The sequence below is a fragment of the Oreochromis niloticus genome, linkage group LG1, assembly GCF_001858045.2.
Source record: "Oreochromis niloticus isolate F11D_XX linkage group LG1, O_niloticus_UMD_NMBU, whole genome shotgun sequence".
NCBI classification, from domain to species: domain Eukaryota; kingdom Metazoa; phylum Chordata; class Actinopteri; order Cichliformes; family Cichlidae; genus Oreochromis; species Oreochromis niloticus.
Genome location: NC_031965.2, coordinates 7,750,007 through 7,772,211, shown reverse-complemented (window position 1 = coordinate 7,772,211; position 22,205 = coordinate 7,750,007). Strand labels below are relative to the sequence as shown.

Here is a 22,205-nt window from a genome sequence, read left to right as displayed (position 1 = left end):
GCATCAAGACAAAGCCCAGATGTGTTTGCAATAAAGTTACAAGCCTCAGAAGAACTTAACTGCTTTAGTGTGGTTGTCAGTTAGGAGATATTAAACTGTCCATGCATCAGTGTGCAGGGGTATAAGATTAATTCTTTTTATGTAAAGATGAATTCCAGAGTGAGAAACCTGAAAAACTGAAACAAAGTTGTGGACAGAATTATAACAAGTAACAGGTAAAGAAATGTTAAAGCTGTAATTATTGGACATCATAGGATAGCATACATGATTTGCATAAAGGAAAAATGGTAAACACAATTAGGATGGACAAAACAAGAATCCAGTCAAACTATGCTACAAACAGAAGAAGCAGTTTGAGGTATCCGCTAAGGAGCACATTCCACCACAATGAGATTTGGACATGTGGTGTTCAATGTGCCATGTACTATAGCAAATGTAGAGAAGGGATTCCACCTACAGTACATGCTGCAGCTGTGGAGTGTTGCATTTGTTTAAAATAAAATAAATAATACAAAATAGATGAACATATGTGGACGCAACCAAAATGGCAGGGATAGTTCTTCTTTTGAAAGCTCCCTGAAGGGGTCGCCACACCGGATCATCTGCTCCATATCACACTATTCCAGCATCCTCTTCTGTCACACCAACCATCTGCATGCACTCCTTCACTACACCCATAAACCTCTGCTAAGGTCTTCCTTTTGTCTTCCTTTTGTCCTCCTGCCTGGTAGCTCCATCTTCATCATCCTTTGTCCACCCTTCCTCTGCACCAAACCATCTCAGCCCCTCTGACTCTGAGCCGTCACTCTGATGGACTCATTTCTAATTCTGTCCATCATCTGAGCATCCTCAGCTCAGCCTCTTTTTTTTTTTTAGTGCCACTGTCTCCAAACCACATATCAACCAAACAAATATTTTATTGTGAAGCACTTTGTGATTTATTAATTTTCTGCGAAAAGTGCAATATAAATTAAAATTGACTTCCTTATTACTTAGATATTTAAACTCATCTGTCCTCACTGTCACCTTTCATGTTACATATTCGGGTGGAAAACCTGTATCTCTCTCTCATTCACATACATGTATTCTGTCTTGCTTCTACTGACATTATAGCCTATAGTTTCCTTATAGCTTCCTTACCAATCCTCTGCTCTTCCTGATTCAGGAGCTGTCCTCCATCTGTCCTCATCTCTTTCAGTTCATCAAAGTACTCCCATATCTAAACACATGCTCTTCACTTCTTAGCACATTTTGATCTCTATTCTTAATCTGCTGTACATCCTTTCCAGCTCGATCTCTCTGCCTAGCCAAACAGTACAAGTCATTTTCTCCTTCCTTAGTGCCAGGCCTAACTTACAACTCTATTCAGTTTTATTTATATAGCACCAAATCACAACAACAATCTCCTCAAAGCACTTGTAATCCTACAAATTATACAAAGAAAATGGAGAAAACCCCAAGAACCATATGACCGGTGTTGGGGAGTAACGGAATACATGTACCGCCGTTACGTATTTAGAATACAAAATATGAGTAACTGTATTCCGTTACAGTTACCGTTTAAAAAGGTGGTATTCAGAATACAGTTACTTTGTTGAAATAAATGGATTACACGGCGGTACTTTCCTGTTTCATATTGTCGCGGGTCAGGATTATTTGGGTTAGTTTGACAGCTATGTTCTGTTGTTCCAGGCAGCAGCGTTACGGTTGCCATGGTTACAGGGTGACGCGCTCTCTCTCTGCGTGTTTCCTGGGTGAGAGAGCGCTTTTTTGTTGTTGTTGTTGTGCTAAGCTAAAAGGCAGAATGCTACAGGCATGGCCCTAAAGAATGTAGCCTCATGGGCAGTGTAGTCCGTGCTGCAGGGAGAATGGACTACCATACACGTTATGTGTCTGTGAGCGAGGGAGGGAGAGAAAGGAAAAGTCCGAGCTGTCACGGAGCAAAAACGGGAGCTGGAAGCATGTAAATATAATAATAACCACTGCAGCCAAGAAGAGTGCCTGACGAGCCCATTTGTAAGTAAATGGTAAATGGCCTGTATTTATATAGCACTTTACTAGTCCCTAAGGACCCCAAAGCGCTTTACATATCCAGACATCCACCCATTCACACACACATTCACACACTGGTGATGGCAAGCTACATAGTAGCCACAGCCGAACGATCTGATTTCCTCGTGTTGGCGTTGTTCCCACATCATCATAATAAATGTTGTTCCAGGTTCAACATTGCAAGTGACCAATCACCTTCTTGTGACGTCATACTTCTGCGACTTATAATATAAAACAAACAGGGGCTAAAAGAGGCTAAACTTTCATATGGTATGTCTCTGGCAACATTAACACGATGTCCCAGGGACAACATTTACACGATGTCCCAGGGACAACTTTAACACGATGTCCCAGGGACAACATTTACACGATGTCCCAGGGACAACTTTAACACGATGGCCCAGGGACAACATTTACACGATGGCCCAGGGACAACTTTAACACGATGGCCCAGGGACAACATTTACACGATGGCCCAGGACAAATTTGTAAATTTCTGGATTACTGTTAATCTCCATAGAATCAAGAACTCATGTCCAGTTTCACAGCTATGGACCAGTTAATTATGTTTCCAGGTGATAGTTTGATTCATAGATTCAGCACACAACCATTAGTCTAGGCCTTTTAGTTCAAATTCTCTTCACTTATGTTTGTAAAATGATCAGGGAAGCTACTGCAATTTTGCCTGACATTGTTATGACAGCTATATTCACCTGTACATTTATTATATATCATAATATATTGACGGGAGAGCTATATTCACCTGTACTTTCATAATAAATCATAATACATTGACACGCAATTCTCTGTCTGGAGAACACTGGTTCGCAAGTAGCCTATCACTAACAAACAAACAGCTATCCATTTCAAGGAAAACATATGTATTATGCTTACCGTTTATTAAAGAAAAGTATCTTGAGAGGAATTGAAATTGCTGGATCGGCGGACAAAAGGCGGTTTCCCGAAGAACATTTGTTTTTTTAAGGCGGGTATTTTTCGAAGTCGCAAAAGTATGACGTCACAAGAAGGTGATTGGTTACTTGTAATGTGGACCCTGGAACAACATTAATTATGATGATGTGGGAACAAAGCCAACACGAGGATATCAGATCGTCCAGCCACAGCCACCCTGGGGCACACTGACAGAGGCGAGGCTGCCGAACACTGGTGCCACCGGGCCCTCTGACCACCACCAGTAGGCAACGGGTGAAGTGTCTTGCCCAAGGACACAACGACCGAGACTGTCCAAGCTGGGGCTCGAACCGGCAACCTTCCAATTACAAGGCGAACTCCCAACTCTTGAGCCACGATCGCCCCACAGTAAGTAAGCTGTGGGGCGTAAGCTAGTAAGCTATTAAGTAAGCTATTAAGACTCAATTGTACACTGTGTTCGTGTTTTCCTCCGGAAAAAATAAGTTCCGTTGGAGCAGCCTTTCAACGCCTCTCTCTGTCTCTGGCAAGCAAAGTTGACCCAGACAACAAAGTAAAGCTATTTTTCGGCTACCAGCCCGACACGGAACCCACTGTATTAGCCCGAGGTCCCTTTACTACTGTTCGGAGCCGCGGACCTTCAGTAACAGTAATAAATCACAGCAATAGTACATTCACGTAGTTGTAAACAGCATGATAATATATTAAGTAATCCAAAGTATTCAGAATACGTTACTCTCATTGAGTAACGTAACGGAATACGTTACAGAATACATTTTGGGCCATGTATTCAGTATTCTGTAATGGAATACATTTTAAAAGTAACCTTCCCAACACTGCATATGACCCCCTATGAGGAAGCGTATCGTTGTCAGTGGGAAGCAAAAATTCCTTTTTAACAGGAAGAACCAGGCTTAGGAAAGAGGCACCCATCTGCTGAGGGGAGGAAGACAAAAGACCTGCTGTGGAGGAGAGACAGAGATTAATAATTAATGATTAAATGCAGAGTATAAACACATGGTGAGTGAAAAGGGGAGAAACACCCATTAATATACCTTCCAGAATCTTTTTATATACACAACAAGATGTCCTTTTCTTTCTTGACACAGAGGTTATTCACCTCTCCACAAGTGTGCTATAAAAATGAATCTTTTTACAGCTAGCAGTTAGCCCGCAGGCATTTGACCAATGAGTCATGTACCTTTACAAACAGAAAAACCAAGGCCGCAACGAGGTCATATAAATAGTAACTATGCAACAGGGTCAAAGACCTGAAATGCAACCGTCTGAACTTTGGTTTAAAGACTTTGCAGCACTTTTGTGAGAATGAGTTTCATATTGATATCAAAGATTAAGAGGACAGCATGACTGAGTTATAGCAGAACAGCAACCAGCTTCAGCTTTACGTAATAGTTTTGTTTAATAATTCAACAAAATATCACACTGTTTCTGTTTATGGGCTTAAACGCAATCAGCGTTCAGAAAAAGAAGGCGGAGTAATGAAACATTGTGCAGTCTCCTCCCCATTCACTTTGGAAAGTCTCATTTTTAGCCTTCTGCCTCCATACCACACAGATACTCTCTCCTTTTTTCTGCCAGAGCTGGAGCATCAAAAAAAGTAAGTACACTAACAAATAACCAAATAGTAAATGAAAGGCTCAGTAAATATGGACTGTTTCTTGTGATTTACATAAGTGTAACCAGCAGGTTACTGTGAAGGGGAAAGTTGTTTCACAGTTTGCTACCTGCTGTTTGCAAACAAAAACCCAAAACAAACAAAAAAACATTTCTTTTTGTGCCACAGACTAGTTCTGAAGAGAGGGACATGTTTTATCAGAAACAAAGTAAGTATTACATCTGTGCAAGTGATCCAAAGGTGTGCTGAAAATAAGACTTCTTTGCAGTCAAACAGCACTAAGAAACAAAATATTTTGGGTAGTCTGATAGAAGTGATTAAAAAGGGAAGAGGGATAAAGACGTTAAAAATATGTTATGGATAAAATGAATGATTAGTACTAATAATAATTTTAAGCCCTTAAATTAGGATGATGGTGAGAGGTTAGCTGCTGAACCTTTTGAAAATCAGCAGTGATATACACCAAGGTCTAAGATCATGTTGAAAATGACTTAGACTGAAGCTTATCAATGGCGCAGCCCATATAAACATCCTTGTACAAATCACCAGAAAGTTGATTGCATTTTGAGAAGGAGAAATGTTTTGTCACTCAACCAGGTGACTTTTTTGTTCTCAGCTGACCGCAGGTTTCTCCAGCCCTCATCATCAATAATCACACCAGCTGAAAATTTGTATGTAACAATCATAAAACTGAGCTAATATTCGAATTTATGGTTAGAATGTGACTTGTACTCTAAAAGTGCTTTGAGTGGTCAGTAATATTAGAAACACATTATGGAGATTTATATTCAATTTAATTTTATTTATACAGCGCCAAATCACAACAACAGTCACCCCAAGGCGCTTTATATTGTAAGGTATACACTACAATAATACATACAGAGAAAAACCCAATCATATGACCCCCTATGAGCGAGCACTTTCGCGACAGTATCCAGAATGTGACTAGTGAGTGGTGGGTGGGTTCTTTTGCATTTTGACAGAAGCCAACGGAGTCTAATAACAGATTAAATGGCGTGTTTTTAGCATCTACATGGATGTTAAAATCACACAATAATGATTTTATCTGAGCTGAGCACTAAATCAGATAAAAACCCTGAGAAATCAGACAGAAACAGACAAAAAGCAAGGCTAAGCATCAGGCTTTCAAATGAATTAAAAGTGTCTGGGTCTTTGGTTGATTAATAGGCTGGTGTGGAAAATTGCTGCCACCCTGCCCCCTCGGCCTGTGCTTCGAGGTTTCTGATAGTTAGAATGACTCGGGGGTGTTGACATATTTAAACTAACATAATCATCCTGCTGTAACCAGGTTTCTGTACGGCAGAGTAAATCGATTTGTTCATCAATTATTAACTCATGTACTAACAGAGACTTAGAAGAGAGAGACCTAATGTTTGATAATCCACATTTCACTGTTTTACTCTTTGGTGAAGATGTGGATACTGTATTGTTCTTTCTTTGGATGAAAGCATATCCAGCAATGTTTTTAGACTGAACAGTTGTATTTGCTTCATCAGTATGTTTAGTCCAGTGGGTAATCTTGGCACATGGTCTAAACCTTGTCTCTCTGGCCCATACATTATATGGTTGCATATTAAAAAAATTTATATTATTTGAAATGTTTTATTTATATATTTTTATGATGATTCTGGTGACACCTACAAGCTGAAATATGTCAGTCAAGCACTAAAGTTGTTTTGAATCAATGTGAAAACTATACAAATGTGCTTTATGTTTTTTTACTGGCTGTGGAAATAACATACACCACTATTCTCTATGTACTGCTGGTTCTTTGGATGTGTGCTCACTTTCCTCTTGGTTGACCAGAATAAATCTGTCACTGTGCTGGCTCTCTCCCATCTGCATGTAAACATGTATAAAAAACATAGTAAGTATAATCTTTGCACTCAGATTTTTTTCCCTGGAATAATATGTGGAAGTTCCTGAAATTGTTAAATCAGAATAGAATAGAATAGCTTTACTGTCATTGCACAACAAAATGTAACCCTCCTTAAAAGTGCAAGATAAGGAAGATAAAAGAAATGAAATAATGTGCATATAAAAGAAATGTACTGATAATAAATAAATGTACAGTCAGCGTATGTTTGATACTAACAGGATGATATTACTGCACTTCGCATTATATTGTACAGCTTCTGTTGAGTGTTCTGAAAGAATCACCTTACTCTGTCTTTTTTAGATATGTTTGATGCCAGGATTTTACTGTTGCTGTTCCTGTCTGGTATATAACCTCGTTATTCAAACACATTTTGAAATGATTTTATTAATACTTAATATAATATATACAGTCCCAATCAAAAGTTGAAGACCACTTGAAAAATGGCAAAAAAAAAAATATTTTGCATGGTTGGATCTTAACAAGGTGCCAAGTACAGCTTCAACATGCAACAAGAAGAAATGGGAGTGAGACAAAACATTTTTTGAGCAGGCAATTTATTGAAAACAACACTTAAACTGAAACAGGCTGTTTTACAGCTGGTCAAAAGTTTAATGACCACAACCCCCCTCCAAAACAGAAATCAAAGTTCCAAACATGAACTCAGTAATGAGTAGCTCCAGCGTTATTGTTGATCGCTTTAAAAATTCGATACGGCATGCTTCATGCAAGCGTTTCTATGAGGTGAGTGGGAACATTTCTCCAAGTGGTGAGGACAGCTGCATGAAGGGCATCTACTGTCTGGAACTGTTGTCCATTTTTGTAAAGTTCCCTTGCCATCCATCCCCAAAGGTTCTCAATTGGATTTACATCAGAGGAAGAGGCAGGATGGTCCAAAATTCTCCTGGAAGAAGCCCCTTGTCCTACGGGCATTGTGTACTGCAATGTCCAGTCATTACCACACAGATGAGAGCCCTCAGTCATGAGGGATGCCGTTTGCTACATATGGACATAGCCAGCGGCTGTTTGACGCCCCTGCACCACCTGAATCTCCATTGTTCCACTGAAGGAAAAAGCACCCCAGACCATTATGGCACCCCCTCCATTGTGGCGTGTAGAAAACATCTCAGGTGGGATCTGCTAGTCATGCCAGTAACGTTGGAAACCATCAGCACCATTGACGTTAAATTTTTTTCTCATCAAAGATTAAACTTTCTTCCAGTTTCAGTGTCCCATGTTTGGTGGTCTCTTGCAAAGTGCAAAACAGTCACTTCTATGGCATTCAAGGAGACGAGGCCATTGAAGTGGTTTTTTTGTTTTTGAAGCCCTTCAGTCTCAGACTATCTTATTGCGTCCCACCTCAGCAGCGATGGCGTGCTGTGAGAGACACTACTTATGCAGTTCAACAACCCAACCACATTCAAAAAGGGAAAGGTTTTTTTGCCTTTGCCATCAGAAAGTCATGACAGTCTGACTACCTGACAGAAAATGACAATGAATTGACATTTTTACACAGATATGGCCTTTTAAAGGCATGTGGTCCTAAACTTTTGATTAGCTGTAAAACAGCCTGTTTCAGTTTAAGCGTTATTTTGAATAAATTGCATGCTCAAAAAAATGTTTTGTCTCATTCCCATTTCATCTTGTTGCATGTTGAAGCTCTACTTGGAACCTTGTTAAGCTCCAACCATGCAAAATATCATTTTTTAAGTGGTCTGTATCTAACGTTGTTACACTGTCAACACCTGCAGGGGCAAGAGCATTCATGATCCACAACACCCAGCACAACCTGTGTCTGGAAGATTCAGCAGATACAGGTGAAGTCCAATTGAAGAAGTGCAACCTAGACTCTGAATATCAGCAGTGGATCTGGATCAGTCGGGACATGCTGATGTGTGTCGCATCATCTAGGTGCCTGTCAGCCCAGCATAAAGGGCCAGTGCACACCCAGGATTGCCATGGACCCGAGGTGGATGCTGCTTGGTTAATATGGGACTGTGACAGGGACCAACTGATCAGTAGAAAGCTATCAATGCTTTTGTCACACAATGGCCAGCATGCGATCCTTGTACAACACAGCAAACACCCAAAGTGGAGATCTCTGGATCAGGGGGACATCTGCCAGGAAAGACTCAGTAAGACTCAGTAGTTATTGAACAGAAAGCAGCTTTTCTGTTCTTTGCACACTTTTCACACTGAAGCAGGATTTATGGTCCACCAAAGACAGTGTGTTCACTGCCCACTTTAGTCCAGGGCCTGCCTGTAGACCTGCAGTCTGCCTCTGTTGTCAGATGGAGGCAGTGTACAAAGTGTGTGTAACAGTTGGTCTACAGGCCACTGTTGCTGTTGTAGTTTTTGGTCTGTCAGCCGGCAGCAGACAAGTTCTAACACACAAAGAGAATTAAAAACAATGAAAATGTCCACCGCAGCCACTATCTGTGCTTTTTATGTTGGACTTTTGTAGTTTAGATAGATTTCTTGCTGTGCTCCCATTCTTAGTGAACTCTGCTATCACTCCTTCCTCTATTCTGACTCACTTATTAACCAGTCTACATTTGACAGATGCTTATGTCACACACTTCCAGCAACATGCAGTCAGGATATTGAATGACTGCAGGGGAATGCATCTAGGGTGGGTGGAACCCCCACCATTCGACTGAAAACATGTATGTGGACAGACCGTAAATCCTGCTTTAGCAATACGCAACACATTCACATATAAGTAGAAGAGGAACTCAGACAAATTTAAAGTGAAAGTGCAATAATGTGATTTCATGAAAATATATTGAAGTACCAAAAAGTAGTTAATATGCAGTATTCTATTAAAGTGTTCATTTATCACTTTAATTCTTCAGCTGATAAAGGTGGAGCTCATTTAAACTTCAGTGAATTTCTTTCACTAATCTTGTTTAAATCAGACTTGTCCATACATTGCTATTGTGCATATTAGTGACCTGTGTTTTTTGATTGCAGTAAAGATAGAAATGCAAAGAAAATTCATTGCAGCACACTCTTGTCATCAGAGACTGTGGCTCAGAGTCAGCTAACAGTTGGAAAGTTAGATCCACATAATGTACTTTGTATGTGTCAAAGTATCCTTGGGCACGATACAGAATCCCAAGTTGTCCTGATATATCCATTGGAGTGTGAGTGTTAGATCAAAGTGTATAGATAAGAGCTGTATGAATGTGTGTGTGATCGTGTGGATGAAACTTGTGTTAGAAAGTGCTTTGAGGAGGTCAGGTCACAGTGACCTGAATCTTTGGCCAACAAAATCTTTACAGTTTATCACTAAGGAACTCCAAATATATTACATTCAGAAGAGTATGTTTGATGAACAACACAAGTAAATGGTAAATGGACTGATTCTTGTATAGCGCTTTTCTACTCTCCCGGAGCACTCAAAGCGCCCAACATGCCAAATTCACCCAATCACACAAGCACTTTTTTTCTAAGCTTTTTAGTGCTTCCTAACAAACATGCGTACACATTCATAATGCGATGGATGCATCGGAGAGCAACTTGGGGTTAGTATCTTGCCCAGTGATACTTGGCATGCATACTTGGCAGTAGATGACCTGCTCTTCTGCTCTCCAACCACTTTATTATTACTGGGGCAGAGACAAATTTAAGAGCTAATATTGAAATTCTTAGTTTGCTACATTTGTGTTTGACAATCAAAGCTTCCGTGGGGTTTGTCTGTGCATCCTCTTAAGGACATAGGAGAGCTTCTGACGATTCGACGTACGAGAATGAAGAGCAAACAGGAGAGCTGACAGCTATGACAAAGGAACAAAGAGAGTATCTACGTTGGTTCTACCGCACAGAGGACCGTAAGTGCTGCTCCTGCTAGAATACTTGATCCAAATGGATGTGTAACATGAAATACTTGGTAATTTGGACAGTCTGCATATTTCTCTTTTCTGAGACATCGTAAGCTGAAAGCTTTTCTATATAGAAAATGGAAACTTTTCAGGAAAAAAAAGCTAAATCATGAAGCTCAGAACAAGAATTCTGCTCAGCAGCTTCTCAGCCTCATGCTGGTGAACCAGACCACAAGGGTCTCAGCACTGGTTCATTTTCATTACTCATTAGGCTGTCAGGGGGAATAGCTGTGAACAGTTCGGACAAAATGCTGTTAATTTACACATTTGGCAACTTGCAAAAATGTTGATACCACATATTTCAGTAAGAAAGCGAGCATTCAAAAATCCAGCAAAATTCACTAAGAGGTTAGTGTTGTTATGTTGTAAAGCTGTCATGTAGAAAATACTTTTATGTCATTGCATTACATTTTCAAGTCTTCTAATCAGGGAAACAGGGCACATCTGTAGATATGCATCTGTTTAGAGGCTAACATTCTACAGATTATCAAAAATTAAAAGTTGGGAAATACTGACAAGCCCTTATTTAACTCCTGTGTATTACTGATTCTGCAGTGTGCATATGATTTTCTCATATGAAAGAGGGCGGGGAGGTTTTTAGGTTTCCAACCTTATGGGTCATCAGGTTGAGAGGAGAAAACCAAGGACCACAAGGAAGATTATTGAAACTGTTTAAATCAAGGGATTTTGACGTATTTAAAGCACATGGAGTTGTTTAGAGCATGAACTATTGAAAAGGAGTCACAAGTCTCTTTTAATTATCCTCGCTGTGTTGCAGCAACCACATGGACATTTGCACTGCTGGGACTGGCTTTTGTCTGCCTTCTTGTTGGTTTTCTTCTGCTGGGAATGGGAGCCATGGCAAATAAGTATGACACAAAGTTGTTCGACTGCTATTTTTTTTGACAGCGAACATACTGTATATTATATCAAAGGTTTCTGTACTAACTCAAACAGGAGCAGGAAGAAGATAGCCAAGTACAAGGCTGCAACATCTCTGCTTCAGAAAAATGAAGATCAGGAGCTGCTCAAAGAAAACAGCACACACCCAGCATCAGACATGCCACTGCAGGGAAACAAGCCTCACATGTCCAACAGTGACACAAGTGAGCAGAGCAATGCGGGAAATATTGTGGTCACATGGAAAGATGGCAACACCTCCTGCCTGTACCCAGATCCTGCGGTGGAAGAGAAACAGGAGGAAGAGAAGAAAGAGACTGTGACAGCTGCTGAGCTCGACTCTGCAGATGAAGTGAAGATTATGAGCTGAAGAGGTCATAGTGAATACCAGTGGCCAGTGGCACAGTGTTTGCTTTAATAATTGCTAATAATATTTTTCTGATGATTCTTATTTTCATGAGTTCAGAGTGAAATTTTATGAAACCCTCAAATGATCAGAAAACATTCGGAGCAGTTGCTCAAGTCTCTTTTTTTATTCATTCTTAATAAAGCTCATAACAGTTTACATTACAGTTTCAGTGGGTGGTTGCGCTCATAAAATGTGTCCATGTGGGAACAAAAGTTGTATAAAAATGGTTCCCTGTAAAGGTATTCTAAAAAAAAAAAAGTTTCTGGGTGTAAGTTCAGATCTGCTTATGTGTGTTCCCCCCAATGGGCTTCACCATTGTTTGTGTTGGGGTGGCTAAAGAATAGAACAGAATGTTCTATTCTTCCTCCATCATGTGTTGTGAACTGAAATGGGAAAAACTTAATAAGATTTGAGTACTTTTGTGTGTTGTGCTGATGCCTCAGATATTATTGCATCACAATAAATCACTTAATCATAGTGCTTTGTTTTTGAAGGCCTTTCGGACTTGTCATTGTTTGTATAAATGTCTCTAATATGGGAAAACATTGCTTAGCGTAGAGGAAGAACTTCCTTCATGCTGCTCACCACATTGGAAGAGCAAGCTTAAAAAGCATGCATGTCTTTTTCTCAGTGACATAATGTGACATAATGGTTTGGTTTATCCATCATTTCAGTGGATGTATGACAACATTAAGGAGGTCATAAGAGAAACAAACTAAAACCTCAACATAAAATCAACATATTAAGAAGAGCCTTCCGTTAAGATTGCTCGGGCTTTTTCGTTGAACCTGCCAAATGTCTGTGAAGGGTGGAGCTGCTCCTGCTTCTTCGGAATCCTGTCTGCATAAGGACCTACAAGTCCTTCACAGTATCACAGGACATGCAGTAGAATGTGTCAAAATATCTTAAACCCTTTGAGTAAGGTGAGAGTGGAAGCTCTCCGTTTGCTCTGAGCTCTGGATGTCTTCACTGTGATCAGTTTCGCATTGGCAGGCACTGGCAGCTCCTTGTAACATGGTGTAGTAAAGGATGGGACACCCAGAAGTGCTTTGTCCTCGCTGGCATAGATGGCCGGGACCAAGCAGCCACAGGCACCACCTTTCCTCGCCCTCCTCACTGCCTCGTGGAAGACTTGCTGTACAGAGTGGAAGTCTTGACAGGCTGACACCTCGAAGAATGCACATCCAAAACGAGACGCCAAGGCCTCACCATCCGACTGACGGACCTGTCTGATAGGAAAAATTTCTCTGATTAGGAAAAACACCTTTACAATGAGTATCACTGCCATAGTCTGCAATCAACAGATGTCTTCATGAATGTAAACACGGGTTTATAACAAGGTGTAAACCACTCGTTACACTTAAGAACAAGAAGGCCAGATGTTTTGGCAAGGGCGTGTATGGATGTCAGTGGAGCTGGGTCACTGGTGTTTATTGATGATATGACTGCAGGTAAAAGTGGCCAAATTGTACCTAATTAAGTGTCTAATGAGTGTATATCGAAAAGGTGTTCTAAAGTAAGTAAAATTTACAAATTATGACTTTGGTGTCTTTTTCATTTCTCCAGGGACTTCTGAGACAAAGCTTTCTTCGTGTGGCTAATTTCAGTGAAAAGGTCTACAGACTAATTTACATGCTGCAACAGAAACACACACACACACACACACACACACACACACACACACACAGATACCAGCCTGTATCTGTCCATGTCCTTCTTGTTGCCCAGAAGTATGATGGGAGTTTGTGGCCTGAAGGTTTTGTTGTGTGAGGCAAGTGTCTGCAGGTACAGCTGACAGCCATTAAAGCTCTCCATGTTATCAATGCTGTAGACCACCAGGAAGACATTTGCCCATGACAGATAACGTTCACTGTTCACTGGACCTTCCTACAAACACACACACATAGACAATCTCATTTTCTGTGCATTACTGTGTGAGTTGTCATTAGAGTCTAGACTAAAAGATTTTGCTAACAGCACAGTGCAATAATTATCTCAATTGTTTAATTTCTAGAGAAATTAATGTGCAATGTTGCTGCTAATGGAGCTGACCAGTGTTTTGCTGTCAAAAGCTTGGATGGAAAAAAGTTGGATAAAAAGCTGAGCAGATTTAGCAGAGTAAATAAATAAATAAATAAAACATAAAAATGAAAAAGCGCGGGCGGGGGGCATTTTGAAACCTTAGGTATGCAGACAAGCTTTTATTTTGAAAGTTAGATATCTACAGGACACTCTCCAAAATAGATGAATCAATATCCCTTCCTTTGCAAAATGGGACGCGCATCTATCAGTCAGCTTAGACCAAAACTTCTGGTCTCAGATATGCTGAAAAACCTTTAAATTTATTAGAAATCCCACTCTACTATTAATACAATAAAAAAATACTACATAGAGTGTACTATACAGGTCAACGGATGTTCAAAATGGGCTTTATGTCATCTAATAACTGCTTACACTGTCAAGGCAATACACCTGACAATTACATCCAGGCTCTTTTGGTTCTTTCCACCAGTTCAGAGGTTTTGGTGCTGGATATCTGAAGTCTTATCAAAGTGTCTCAACCCAAAATGTGAACACTGGTAAACTTCTGGTAAAGTTCACCAGGGAAGACACAAAGGATAACAGTTTGCCATTTCTGGACTGTGCCGTGCGCATTGAGGAGAACCTCAACATTGAAGTTTACCGGAAGCCCACACACATGGACCAGTACCTCCTCTTTGACTCCCAGCAGCCTCTGGAACACAAACTTGGAGTAATCAGGACCTTACAACACCGGGCAGAAAATGTTCCCTCTAAGCCAGAAGGGAAAAAGAGGGAACACACACATTTAAAGGAAGCTCTTAAAACATGTGGTTATGTTTTAAGAGCTTCGTTTGGTGCTAATTGGGCTTTTACCAAATCAGCAAAGATGCATAGAAAAGAGGATCAGACACCAACTAGCGAGGATCAGAAAGACAAACGGAACAATATTGTCATCCCCTATGTAGCAGGTTTATCAGAGAAACTCAGGAGAGTCTTTTCCAAGCACAACATCCCAGTGTACTTCAGACCCAGCCACACACTCAGACAAAAATTGGTTCATTCCAAACGCAGAACTCCTAAACCCAAACTTAACAACGTAGTGTATGCTGTACAGAGCAGCGAGGATTGCTCTGACCTCTACATTGGAGATACCAAACAGCCACTTCATAAACACATGGCACAACATAGAAGAGCCACCTCAAGAGGACAAGACTAGGCTGTCCATCTGTATCTAAAGGTCAAAGGTCACTTTTTTTGAGGATGCCAATGTTCACATTTTGGTCAGAGAAGACAGATGTTTTGAAAGAAGAGTGAAAGAAGCCATCTATGTCCGCTGTGAACGGCCATCTTTGAACAGAGGCGATGGCTTATGACACCAACTGTCTGCCATCTACAATCCAGTTTTGAGATCCCTTCCCAGACGCCTTAACACCCAGTCACATCCTGGGCCATTTGACCTCAGTCAGTCACATGATAGGGTGGGGCAAGGTTTCACAATGGGTTCACCTAAAACCTTGGCTGATTGTGACCCACACCTGTTTTCACACCTTGGCTCGTGTGATGAGGTAGAGGATCAATAGGGGGTCCATGACCCTCTTAGGGACACTCCCGATAGGGCTTAACAGACAAGCTTCTCTACCATTTGCTCTTAGAACTGAAGAAGCTTCTCGGATGAGAGGTGAAACGTCTTCAAGAAAGGTAAAGATCTCCAAAGGCTTTTCTTTCCAAGTTCCTTAGACTACAATCACCAGGATGACTGAGAACTGTCAAAGACAAATCTGTCGGACATTTTTCCTGGAATTCAGACAATAATTCTGATTGCTATAGTGCAGGACAAGGCGAAAAAAAGAAAAGAAAAAAAGTCAGATATATTCCTAGTTATCATGTAAATTTTCTAAAATTAACTAGAAGATTTTATTTTGAAAATGTTACACCATTGACACATCTTAATATCAGATCAGAAAGACTTTATTTATCCCCAAGGGGCAATTAACATATGAACCAGTAAGTAATTGCATGCTATTTGGGAAAAGTGCAAACCATTCTGGGGCTTTTATTTTGAAAAGCAGACATAGTCCACAGAATAATTTCTTGTATGAAAACCAAATGTTGACTCATACCTGTTCACAGGTGTCCATCACTCTCAGTGTGACGGGCTGCTGGTCCACCACCTCTTCAGATGAGTAGATGTCTTCTGTATATGCAAGGACACAGAACAGCCATGTCTAATTATTCAAAGATTTTCTATAGCTGTGCAGGAAGTAAACAGTTCTAGTAAACACACTAAGTCAGTTTTGGGAGCTGTATTTTCAGTATACTGTATATATTTTAGATTTTCAGTTTATCTTAGCTGTCTTTTCCATTAATGTGGCTATTCTGTCTGCTTCATGCCAATAATCATGTGTAGCTTGTGGGAAATGCAACTTGTACAGTATACTAGGTGAAAAGGCTTCTTGCAGTTTTCTGAAAAAATGTTGAGCATGAAAAAAATGTTGAGCACCACAACAGTGGTTGTTTTCAGTCTGAATGAAAGTTAAGAAAGAAAGAAGCCCACTGCATGAAGGTTGTATGACTATCTGCATATTCAGATGCACCTTAGGGCTATACAAAGAAGGAAATTCAACATAGCCAGGCTTTCTTTGCTTTATCTAATTTGACAAAACTCCAGATAAACAGGTATCTCCAGATAAAAGCTGTCAGGTTTCTTTGTTAATTCGGGCGTTCTGTTTCAGTCTCTAAGTGCACTCACATAAAAGGGGCGTTTGATGCATCATTTTACTTTAAAAGGGATCAACTGAGTGCAGCCATTGGCATTATCAGATGAATGAATGCTAGAGAGCTATAAAGAACATAAAAATGTTGTAAAAGGCAACAATGCTACTGCAGATAAAACAAAGTGCAGAAATTCATGAATTCATCACAAAAAATAGAAAAATAATTATGTTCATTCAAATGAATTAGTCTGTTTCATCACAGCTGAGGGTTAAAGGTCTAAAACTTTAAAGTGCATACGCTTAAACATTACACGTCAGTCACTGTGTTCAGGTCTGACTTTGTCCCTCAGACAAGAAAAGAGGAGCTATAGAAATCGCTTTCGTTTGTCACCAGGTCAAAGAGAATATACGGGTAAGTGCTTCTAGACCATGATACAGTTTTTGTAATTCTGCCTCTGTACACCATCACAGAGGATTTTAAATCAAATCATCAAGATGTGATTAAAGTGCAGCCTCCTTTACTCACCAACATCTCCCTGGAGCTCCTATCAAGACTTTCGGTGAACAGCCACCAAATAGAAGCTCAACACAACATATTTTATAAACTCTAGATCATTTATTTACTCAGTTTGTCACAGAAAAACAGAGGAACATGCCTCTCTTGGGGCAGCTGTAGATCAAAAGGTTGAGCAGGTAATCCACTAGGGTTTGATACATGGCTGCTCCAGTCTGTATGCCAAAGTACCGCTGGCAAGATACTGAACCCCAGGCTGCTCTCTGATTTATCCACTGGAGTGTGAATAATAGATCAAAAAAGCCAGGCCACTCTCCTGACAACAAATCCATTGACTGTGCAGTTACTTTTTAGCCTCTGAAAATTGGGACTGTGTACAAAAATGTCTAAAATGTGAAAGTTTGTTTTTAAACAAATCTACAAATCTGAGTCATTTCTAATGTATCATTTGCACATGCAAATTCCAGTGAGAACGTTAAGGATCCACAGGTTGTACATATGATTCTCTTCAGCACTGAAGCAAAATATCACTCCCAGCATACTGCAAGTAAAAGAATTAATGAAAATGAAACATATTCAGCAAATTTTCACTTGAAACTCTGAACATAATCTGCTCCAGAACAGCATGGGGGTGGGGTGATGCACTCAAGAGTGAAAATGTGTCCCACAGAAACATAACAAAAGTCACATTAAAAGGAAACACAACAGGCTGTTGAAAATTACAATTGTAAAATACAAACAACAATATGGTGAAACTGTGGCTTCCAAGATACAACACAAATACTAGAGTATGAAGGGGAAATATACTGGGTGGAAATTTCAGTTTAAATACAGCACATAAATAGTAAAAATCTTCTCCCTCACTTTCACCCTGCAGTAAATAGTATTGCCAGTCACCATCAACCAGCAATGCTGTTTGTTTTCTTACCTAGGTTAGGGTCGTATTCAGTGATGAAGCGTTTTGTGAGGAATTTGACTGTCAGTGCTGTAAAACAAGAACAAAGACAGAAGAGAGTCTATGGGAGTGACCATGGAGCGTCAAGGGACCAGGGTCAGTGAGGGTCATGAGAAAGCCATTGCTACAAAAACACATTGAACATTTGAGGGAAAATGCTAAATAAAAACCACCCAGGAAATTATGGAACTGTCCATCTCATAAAACAACTTCTTCTGGAAAGTTCAAACGTTTTGTTTCTACTTACTACAGAAAAATCTTTACTTTTTTTTTTTTTTTTTTTAAATTTCCTGGTGGATCTGGTGTTCATGCAGGCTCACTGAAGTTGTGACTTTGTGATTCTTAAACATGAATTGCTAAAACACAGAATAGTTATTTGGTTGCAAGTAAAAACTATAATTAGTGACAAGAACAATCTAGCAAATCAGTCAGCCCTCATTTTAAAAAGGAAGATTAAAAAATCTAAACATCTGTTGCAGTGAAAGATTAAAAGACCTGACTTCCCGCAGCCCATCACACCAAGAATCACCAGGTTACATTCAGCAGGATTACACGTCTTCACCTTCCCAAACATCACCGACAGGAATATCTTCAGACAGACCGTTACACAGACTTATTCCTGGCAGATACCCCCTGCTTTCAGATGATGCTAACAGGGAGAAAATAGACATCCAAACATGCTGAATCTGAGAAATATGCTTGTTTTCTCTTCTCTCAGATGAAAATACAAAAATGAAAATAAAAAGATGATAAGATCCAGATGTGTGCTGTGATCACAGTGTTCCTCTACTGCTCCAGGGAAAGCAGAAACAGTGTCGTGTGCAAATGATGCATTGACCTCTCCATTTTAGGAAAAAGATTTCAAATGGAGCCTGTAAAAGCTGAACTGAACTGGACGGAAGCACCACCAGGTTTACTGAGTTGATGCTGTCCCCATGCTAGTGGAGGAAATTGTTTGTCTGATTTCACTCAAGAGAGGGCTCAGACATCCATCCTTTGATAAATAAACTATATATTTGTAACTGTGTTTATCTTACCTCTGTACAGGGACAGTCCAAGCTTTTCTGGGTGCCAAAGGAGATTCCTGCAGCACATCTTCGTTCCCATTTCAAGTTAAAATCTCCCATTAAAAGAAAGCACATCTGTGATCAGATTAGCAGCCTCCCTTTAACAAGATAAACCTTAACGATGCAAAAGTTAGGAAAGCACTGTTACAGCAGCCAAATTATTAGGACAACCTACATAAAATTGTTTAAATAGATAAGATAAGGTAAGATAAGACTAGAAAGCGAAAATTTCGGAAGAAATTTTAAGTGTGCCTATGCCGCTGCTAATCAGTGTAGTTTGCCATTCATACGGCTGCTTAGGGCAAAACTCAGAAGAGCAGCCATTCTCCACCATGAACTATGGTAAAACAAACACCGCTCACGCTTCACAGATGACAGCTTACAATTTTGCGTAACGATGAGGTGACTTCGTACCTCATCGTGGCTGTAGCTCAGGTGGCAGAGCAGGTCAGCCACTAATCAGAAGGTCGGTGGTTCGATCCCAGGCTGCATCCTGGCTGCATGCCAAATATCCTTGGGCAAGATACTAACCCCATGTTTGCCTACTGGTGGTGGTCAGAGGGCCCGGTGGCGCCTGTGTCCGGCAGCCTCACCTCTGTCAGTGCGCCCCAGGGCAGCTGTGGCTACAATGTAGCTTGCTATCGCCAGTGTGCGACTGGGTGAATGACTGAATGTAGTGTAAAGCGCTTTGGGGTCCTATGGACCAGAAAAGCGCTATACAAATGCAGGCCATTTACCATTTACCATTCGTACAGCGCCGATTTGCAGACGCTGTGCACACAGGTTCATGAGCAGAAGTCTCATTGTACCATGGCAGACCCGTTGTTTGCATGAACACGCTTTGAAGCATTACGTTATGGACCACTTTTCACACATGGTTGGTTTACCCACAAAGCCGGCTGTAGCTTTTCAACTCACAGCCCGACACACACCCAAAAAACAGCCGAGAGAGCACAGACTACGCCCGAGAGGCGTGATTGCAGATGCCGCTCAGGTGGGTCCACCTCCCCGCCACACACATCAAACACGTAAAATAAATATTTATGCACTTTCGCATTCACTTTTTGTTTTTTGTTGTTTTTACACAGTGTTCTGAATGATGAACAACGGTCTACAGCCAATCTTGTGTATTATTATACAAACTTTGGTTGTAAGATTCAGATAACTATTTAATAAAAGCTAAATATTTTATATGAGAGTAAGAAAGAAAAGTATATCCTTGTGTCCACCTTTCTCTGTTAATGCCCTACCTGGCCCCCTGGCAAAAGCTTTGCTAGATCCGCCCCTGCACAGTTACCAGCTGTCAGCTACACAAAAAAGGAGCTTGGTCTTTATTTGTCTCTCAGAAACAGTGCATAACTTCCCTTCAACTCATTCATGTCACCTAAAGGGTAAACCTGTTTCTCCATCACCAGTTCAGCTCTGATGATTCAGTAAGGACATCTCCTGGTTTGGACCAGCCCTTTTTTTAGCTGTGGCTCCAGCAAACATCAGCTGATACTAGAAATTAAAATCAAATGAATTCTAACAACAGCTGATCAAGCTTAAACGTGCTGCTGTTGTTAAGCGCAATAAACAAGTGCGAAAAGCCGATCATTGATCAGTTTCATGATTGAAGTTTCAACAGGCGAGAGAATGACAAGGGAGGCTTCCTAAGGACAGAATAAATCATAATAATTTCTCTGAATGTGGGACGATTCCGTTTGTACGGCAACTCTACGAACTAACCCTTATGAATAAAATAAAGTTTAACGTCAGTAACTTAGTGGGCACACAGCTGTATAGAAACTCCCATTGTGCTAGCTAGCACGCAGTACTATTGTAAAAGGTCAGCACAACGAAAATAAACTACACCTAAACTCGGTTTATATCTGACCCAAATAGAGTGCAGTTCATAACTTCTTACCTGAAATTCAGTTCACCTCACGCTCCTGCCTTCGGTTTCCAGCATCATTGGCCCATATAAACGAAAAATAAGTCCAGCTAAAACACAGACTGTTGGCGAGCGATTGGGTGGTCAAACGAGTTTCAGCCGCCTCACTGTAAGCCAAGCCCATGTGCTTTTTCAGGAAGGGTCGCTAGCGGCGCTAGCTAGCTATGCTAGCGGCACTAGCTAGCTAGCCGGCTATCAGCAACACGTAAGAGAACTGTTGCTAATATGGGATATCTTGATAAAACGAGCAGATATTTGAAGTTTACACACCTACATTCTCGCCTGAAAATATCTTAAAAGTTTATTTTGTGACCTAGAAACACGAATAAAAGACATATAAAACGAAGTGGTGTCTGACATTGTTTACTCTGTAGAGGCGTGCTATGAATTGTGGGATATGGAGTTTTCCACCAAGTATACACCCTTTAGGCCGTACTACTCCCAGTATACCACTAGAGAGAGCCAACACACCACAAATAAACTCTGTTTCTATGGTGCCAAAAGAAGAATCTATCTCAGGAGCCTAGAAATTGGCCTAAATTTGCACTAAAATCTAAATATTTATAATAATAATAATAATAATACTAAATCCGACGAATAGTAATAAGTGTGCCTCTTGGCATAGGCACACTTAATAATAATAATAAGAATAATAAATCCAACGAATAGTAATAAGTGTGCCTCTTGGCATAGGCACACTTAATAAATCTGACGAATAGTAATAAGTGTGCCTCTTGGCATAGGCACACTTAATAATAAATCCGACGAATAATAAATCCGACGAATAGTAATAAGTGTGCCTCTTGGCATAGGCACACTTAATAATAAAAAGAATAATAAATCCGACGAATAGTAATAAGTGTGCCTCTTGGCATAGGCACACTTAATAAGATAAGATAAAATAAGATAAGATAAGATAAGATAAGAAGAACTTTATTTATTCCGAGGGAAATTGTTTCATCATAAACATGCTCAATGCAGCAGGAGAAACAGAGGAACAGAGGAATAAAGATATACAATAATATACAATAAGAATTGTAGGATACAGTAGTATACAGTAGGATAGTTCAAATATAACATCAAAATAACTCTAACAAGTAACAATATAACAATATCCTGTAAAATAAATAACTATCAGTGCAGGTGATTATAAAAAAGTGACATAGTATTGTGCAATGAATAAAAAGAGGGTAGCAGCGTATGATGGGGGGGTGAAACAAACATTCAATAACATGGCCCATCATGGAGGCGTGCATGGGGTGAGAAGGGTTGTCCATGATACAGAGAAGCTT

General features: G+C 40.2%; 2 protein-coding genes across 15 annotated transcripts; one reads left to right on the top strand and one right to left on the bottom strand.

Annotated features, from left to right (window-relative positions):
• Positions 1–4,334: 4,334 nt before the first annotated feature.
• Positions 4,335–12,185, top strand: si:cabz01068815.1 (Solute carrier family 51 subunit beta). 4 transcript variants are annotated; one of them, XM_005466062.4, is made up of 8 exons: positions 4,335–4,600; positions 4,787–4,826; positions 6,446–6,506; positions 6,819–6,860; positions 8,267–8,650; positions 10,232–10,348; positions 11,178–11,268; positions 11,357–12,185. In XM_005466062.4, exons 1-8 carry the CDS (start codon positions 4,482–4,484, stop codon positions 11,667–11,669), a joined length of 1,167 nt encoding a protein of 388 aa, XP_005466119.1. In that variant the 5' UTR covers positions 4,335–4,481; the 3' UTR covers positions 11,670–12,185. The 4 variants fall into 4 exon arrangements, with proteins under 4 accessions (XP_005466119.1, XP_005466120.1, XP_013123167.1 ...); XM_025898055.1 differs by having other exon boundaries at positions 4,521–4,600; positions 6,406–6,506; XM_005466063.4 differs by lacking the exon at positions 4,787–4,826 and having other exon boundaries at positions 4,464–4,600.
• On the bottom strand, positions 11,708–21,056 carry rasl12 (RAS-like, family 12). Of its 11 annotated transcripts, none has more exons than XM_013267714.3 (7): positions 20,887–21,056; positions 18,951–19,094; positions 18,476–18,562; positions 17,887–17,943; positions 15,851–15,924; positions 13,405–13,595; positions 11,708–12,937 (listed from the first exon to the last, which is right to left on the bottom strand). In XM_013267714.3, exons 2-7 carry the CDS (start codon positions 19,018–19,020, stop codon positions 12,604–12,606), a joined length of 813 nt encoding a protein of 270 aa, XP_013123168.1. In that variant the 5' UTR covers positions 19,021–19,094; positions 20,887–21,056; the 3' UTR covers positions 11,708–12,603. The 11 variants fall into 11 exon arrangements, with proteins under 11 accessions (XP_013123168.1, XP_005466122.1, XP_005466121.1 ...); XM_005466065.4 differs by having other exon boundaries at positions 18,951–19,055; XM_005466064.4 differs by having other exon boundaries at positions 18,951–19,033.
• Positions 21,057–22,205: the final 1,149 nt, after the last annotated feature.

Excerpts from the sequence above, each read along its gene's own strand:
- rasl12 (XM_013267714.3), bottom strand. The coding sequence starts at position 19,020 with ATGGGAACGAAGATGTGCTGCAGGAATCTCCTTTGGCACCCAGAAAAG. Across the intron at positions 18,563-18,950 it reads TGGACTGTCCCTGTACAGAG|CATCATCTGAAAGCAGGGGG; the intron begins GTAAGATAAACA and ends TCTCCCTGTTAG. Across the intron at positions 15,925-17,886 it reads TGAATACGACCCTAACCTAG|AAGACATCTACTCATCTGAA; the intron begins GTAAGAAAACAA and ends TTGCATATACAG.
- si:cabz01068815.1 (XM_005466062.4), top strand. The coding sequence starts at position 4,482 with ATGAAACATTGTGCAGTCTCCTCCCCATTCACTTTGGAAAGTCTCATT. Across the intron at positions 4,601-4,786 it reads GAGCTGGAGCATCAAAAAAA|ACTAGTTCTGAAGAGAGGGA; the intron begins GTAAGTACACTA and ends TTTGTGCCACAG. Across the intron at positions 11,269-11,356 it reads ATGGGAGCCATGGCAAATAA|GAGCAGGAAGAAGATAGCCA; the intron begins GTATGACACAAA and ends TAACTCAAACAG.